Genomic DNA, 5,938 nt, shown 5'->3' on the forward strand with positions numbered 1-5,938 from the left:
TACCTTGATACACTTGTTTCGTTAGTCGTTCATTTGGCATTTTCTCAACATGCCCGAACCATCTTAACCGATTTCTTTCCCATGTATCTACTAGCGTCTCTTTTGCACCACATTCTTTTAGAATTATTTCGTTACTTACTTTGTCCATCGGAGTTTTCCCGCATATTATGCGCATGAATCTCATGTCAATTGCATTAATTTTACTCTTATATTTTTCTTGATAAGTCCATGTCTCGCTACCATATAGTACAGTCGATACAAATATAGAATTATGTATTGCCATTTTAGTTTTATTTGATATATTTTTACTTCTGATAAGGGGACCTGCTCTACTGATAACCTTCTTACCTTCATTTATGCGTCTATCTAATTCCTCATCTATCTTCCCGTCCCTAGTAAATAAGCTACCAAGGTATACGAACTTATCAACTTGTTCAATTCTCTCATCATTTAATAAAATATTGCATAGCGTTTTCTCCCTCTTTCTTTCGAACACCATAGTTTTTGTTTTATTTGAGTTAATTTTGAGGCCCATGCTCTTCATGCTTGCATTCAGTTTATTCAACATTCTTTGTAAGTCTTCGATTGACTCTGCCATAGCCACCTTATTATCTGCGAACGCTAACGCACGTACCCTTACTGTTTCGAGATCCGCACCCTCTTCATCGAAAAGAGCCATTCTTAAAGACTTGTCCAGAAATAATATAAATAACCATGAAGACGTAACGCATCCTTGTCTAACTCCTTGAATAATATCGAAACAGTCACTCAATTTCCCATTCACCCTTACACTTGCTATGCTACCCGTATATATTGTTTTTATAGCTTGCTGGAACCATCCATTGACTCCATACTCTTTCTAGGCTTCCCAAAGTTTACTTCTATCTACCTTTTTAAAAGGTTTCATTACCCTAAGAATGAGTATTTTTGAGTATATTTTACTTGGGGTACTTAATAAGCTAATCCCTCTGTAATTATTGCAGTTACTTTTATCTCCCTTTTTTTTTGTATATAATGGCACGTTAATCGCTTTTCTCCAATCGTCTGGGACGTCTCCCATCTCGAAACATAAATTTATCAATTCGCACAGTCTACGTGGTATGTACTATTGTACTCGCCACCGTGTTTAAGCATTTCAGCGTTAATACAGTCTACCCCGCCAGCCTTACCGTTTTTCAAGTTCTTAATTATATCCCTAACCTCAGTGACATAGACTTTCTCAATTGAATTTTCTATCGCATCGTGTTTAAGATCGCAGTTGTGGTATCCTATAGCTTCATCTACGAATTGTCTCCTAAAATAGTCTCTGAAAGCCTCTAGTATTCCGTCTGCATCATATACCATTTCCCCCCTACTATTTCTCAGGTTGACAAATTCTGTACTTTTGTTTCCTTTCATTTTTTTATAAAGCAGTTTCTTGCTTCCTTCAAAGTCGTTTTGCAATTCCATTATATACATAGTAATAATAGTAAATAATAACCCTCACAACAACATGATATCCTTGGCATATCCCTAGGATATTTTGGTAGGAAATAGGATATCCTGAAAAATGTCACAAAAATGTCCTGGGATATCCGTGGCATATTCTAAGGATATCGAGATTTCCGCCCCGTACGATATCCACTCAAGGTCCTGTGCGGGATGTACACAATTTTGGTTATGGAATCCATTATTTCTGAAATGCATATTGACTAAAATATGTAGAATGACCGAAAACAAAAAGATTCACGAACATCCGTTTAACAAACAACCACTTTATATACTAATCTCGAATATTCGGTTTCTTTTAAAATCCTATTTCAGTATAATTATCAAAATATTGTTACCGCGAATAATTTTCATAACCAATAATTGTGCAGTTTAGAGATCGGACTTTTCAACCGCAAAATCAGTTTTTATGATAAAAAATAATCAAAATAATATGTATCGCGTTAGTTTGTATAGTATAAATATGAGAATAGAGTATAATCTGGCACGATTATTCGAGAAATTGTTGACATTTGTTGTTTTCGCACACTGACAGCCATGATGGAATTTACCCGAAAATGACTTTAGAGGGGACTTTACGATTATTGTACTTTGTATCAAATCTCCGGAAAAATAGCTAATATTATTCAATTATTTGTTATTTTATTGATACGATTGAATTTACATATTATTAGCCGAAGATAAATTTGAATTTCCAGAAATATACTAAATTGTAGAGTTGGGATATCTTGGTGACAGACTTGGCATAACAAATTGGGATATTAGTCGAATATCTTGAGGATATTCTGAGATATCCTTGGGACATTCCAGGGATATAGATTTCCGCCCTGTACTATATTATTTGCGATATCCCTAGGATTTGCTGGTATATGCCCGGTTCATACTGGATTTTAAGAACGCCCGCTATATGGCCGTCTCTCCCCGAGGTCGGCCTTATTACGCGAGATGATTGTATTATTTTTTGACAACTTTGAAACATTAAAAAAATTGTGAACTTCACTGTTGATCCTTTTATGGCACATACAGGGTTATAACAGAGGATGATACTTTGATGATATGTTTCTGTAAAATTATTAACTTTTCCAACTTTTTAGCATATATATATATATATATAGCTCTATCAACTCTCGCATGTGCTGTCTTATTTTTTTTATCAAAAAAAAGTTCGAATTTTGCGAACAATTATTCCTCTCCTAAAATTTTTTCCTTGTCACATTGAAAATTTTTAAATCTTGAAATTTAAGGAACGAAAGGTACTAAAAACAAAGTTTAATGTTTGATTTAAATATGTTACATGCAATTTTATATAAGACTTTCGAAAGGTCAGACGGAAAATAAAAAAAACTAATTTCTTTGATGAAGAGGCGAAGACAACGGATAAAGTGTTAAAGAGATACCAACGATGTCATCAGATGAAGCGCCGGTGGTAAGTTTGGCCAGAAAAATATATAAGCGATTATCTCGTATATGAAAATTTTCTTAAAGTCAATTATTTTATTTGTTATATAAATCTTTTAAAAAAGTATTCAATTTAGAACCATGTGTATTCTAAGGTCGTAATTTTGATATTTAAAATGTGATTGAAGCGGGGAAAGCTAAACGGTGCGGTAAGTCCAATCAAGCTAATTTTACAAGAGAAGTAAAAAACCTCTCTAGAGGAACAATCTACAACCAATTGAGTAAATTATTTATTTTGGATTGGTGGACGGATCAGTAAACCATTTTGTGAAAAAATGGAAGGCTCTAAATGCACATGAAATTACCTAATAAAAATGTCGATGATCTTAGCACCGTTTTGCTTTCTCTGGCATTATAAATCAAAATATTATGTACATAATTATCTGAAATCCATCATTTTATTTATTTATTAACAAATTACACTATTTAAATAATTTTCAAAATCCTATAATGGTCATTGGATTGTTAAAAAAATGGAAGTTTTAGTATAATTTATTGATTTAGCCCAATTTGTTTGAAGTGTCAAAATATTTGAATACATTTAAATACTTAATTTTCGGTTAAAAATGTTAAACTAAAATTTTCACTGCAATTAATGTAAAAAGCAAGAAAGCATGATTTTGGAAGGAAAATCAATTGCGTCAAAAAGTGAACTCAGCTCCGTTCAGCTTTCCCAGCTTCAATTCTAAAAATATTAACATTTGAAAGTAGCAAATCAAACTCTTATTATAAGGATTAAATCGATATTTTCTAGTTTGATTATTTATTTATAATTATATTCTATAATACTAGTTATCTCTTGTGGACTTGATTGAAATTTTTCGTGTATTTGAAATGATAAATATAAGATTAACAAAATCAGAGTGATGAATTTATTTTTGTCTCAATCAGACTCTATTGTGGTAAATATTAGCGTATGAAGCAACCACTGCACTGGTACCATAGAATCGTGTATGGCTTTAATGGTTCGTAACATCAGCTTGTCAGCTGCGACCTAGCTGGTCAGATAACTAGGTAATTAATTTATTGTCACTGAAATTTCAGATCTACCAAGCTTGATTAACGTTAAGTGCTAAGTGAACTATTTGCTATACACAAAGTGAGTTCAGATCAGCCAAAATTCATGAAACGCTCCCCGTAATTATCGATTTTCACCAATGGCAATAAAACACTGTTTATATTGAATATCTTTTATATCATCAGAGGTATGCAGCTAAAATATAATTCAATTACATTAATGATACCAGAATGTCAAACGTTGAAGAAGTATGAATCATTGAATTCAGCTTTTAAATATGCTTTTAAAAATTATTCTGCCTATCAATAAAGTAGCAGCAGCATGTTTTGCAGGAAAAAAGTTCAATCTATATACAAACGAATTTTTATTGTATATAAATGAAAGCGTTCCAGTTTAAATAATTTGAATATGACATCGTTTAAAACTTAACAATTTCATATAAGTGACTAAGAAACTGTACTAATTTCGGAACAGAAACGAAGTTTCAATTGAGATCTTTTGAAATTGCATAATTTTGAACTGAAAATAACACCCTAGGCCTAACATTGTAAACTTCAAAATGGAAAAATGGTAAATTTCCTAATTTTAATATTTAAAATGGAAAAATTTGTAATGACAAAGTTTTTTAATTGAATACTTTCAATTCGCATCGTTGTATTGAAAAAAGTTTCAATTTCAAACGCAAAAAGGATTGAAAACGTGCAGAGTAAACTTGTATATATAATAAACAGTCTGAAAAAATCCCAAATAGGAAATATTGATAAATCTGTCAATATTGTAATGTTTGAAATTGAAAAATTCAAAATGGAGAATGTTACAAATTGATTCTCATCAATTTAAATCGTTTTATTGAAAAAATGGATTTTCAACGCAAAAAATAGTAATTCTTTTGCTAATGAGTATCATTTAAAAAAGTCTAACATTTTCAAAAAACGAATTATCAGTTTTTTATTTGTCAAAATGCTCTAAAAAATTCTGGGATTTCGGTATCTGTCCTAATGTTTTGTTCAAATGCGCCTTGTTTAGTGAGTTGATATTAGCATGATAAAAGATACATACCAGTAGGTGAGGTAACAGAAATTGATTGACTTCCACAGTGTTGCTGTCCGGAACCTTGATTTCCATTGCTACTCGTATTGAGCTTTCGCAGCTGCTTTTTATGTTTCATTCGTCGATTCTGAAACCAAGTTTTCACCTGTGTTTCAGAAAGGTGCAAAGCTGCTGCAAGTTCCACTCTTTCAGGTGTGCTCAGGTATCTTTGTGCTTCGAACCTCGCTTCCAAACCAGCTAATTGCTGATCACTAAAAACCTGTGAAATAAAAGTCAAAATTTTATTAAAAATAATCATCAATTTCAAATTCATAAAAATTGAAGGTGAATTTAAAGTTTACGAAAAAAGATGTTTACGTTGCCTATTCTCCTCCGGCATATTTTGCCGGATTTTAATTTTCTCTTCAGTTACATTTTTTGTTCCGGATAGAGGAGTACTTAACTTATTTTGTTAAAAGGAACCGCAGGATTATATGCAGGAGGTTCAAAAGTGATCATCGCATTTCTCCCTAAGTCAAATACGAAAATCTTTTCCTGGAGAAAAAGTACATAAGTTTCGGAGACAACCAGTGAAACATTCCCTCGTTGAAGAAATAAAATTAGGTACTCAATGGGATTTTTGAACTAGTTGCACAGAAAAAAACTGCTGGTATAAAATTTTGGCGGTACTTGGTCTCTTTAGTCTCCCTTCAATTGGCGGTAGTTGTGTGGGACTGACGTTATGACTTAGAACCAGATTTTTATTAAAAAAATACATTTCTCGTATCAAGTTGTTAGTTGGGCGTATACTTTGAACGACGAATAATACAAGCAATAAAGTAACCTCGATATACCAGGTGTATACATATGAAACCGGTATTTTTTCAAGAAAAAAACACATTTATTTCAAGAGAATGATAACAAATATTTTATTCAAAGTATGCG

At 32.1% G+C, this 5,938-nt stretch overlaps 1 protein-coding gene across 1 annotated transcript in view; it reads right to left on the reverse strand.

The window, feature by feature from the left end:
- LOC117176782 (brain-specific homeobox protein homolog) overlaps positions 1-5,938 on the reverse strand; it is a 35,030-nt gene that overhangs the window by 19,720 nt on the left and 9,372 nt on the right. Inside the window, exon 2 of the mRNA XM_033367079.1 lies at positions 5,024-5,273. Coding sequence (XP_033222970.1) covers positions 5,024-5,273 — 250 coding nt within the window. The remainder of the gene's footprint in view (positions 1-5,023; positions 5,274-5,938) is intronic.

This window comes from Belonocnema kinseyi, chromosome 7 (genome assembly GCF_010883055.1).
Source record: "Belonocnema kinseyi isolate 2016_QV_RU_SX_M_011 chromosome 7, B_treatae_v1, whole genome shotgun sequence".
NCBI lineage: Eukaryota > Metazoa > Arthropoda > Insecta > Hymenoptera > Cynipidae > Belonocnema > Belonocnema kinseyi.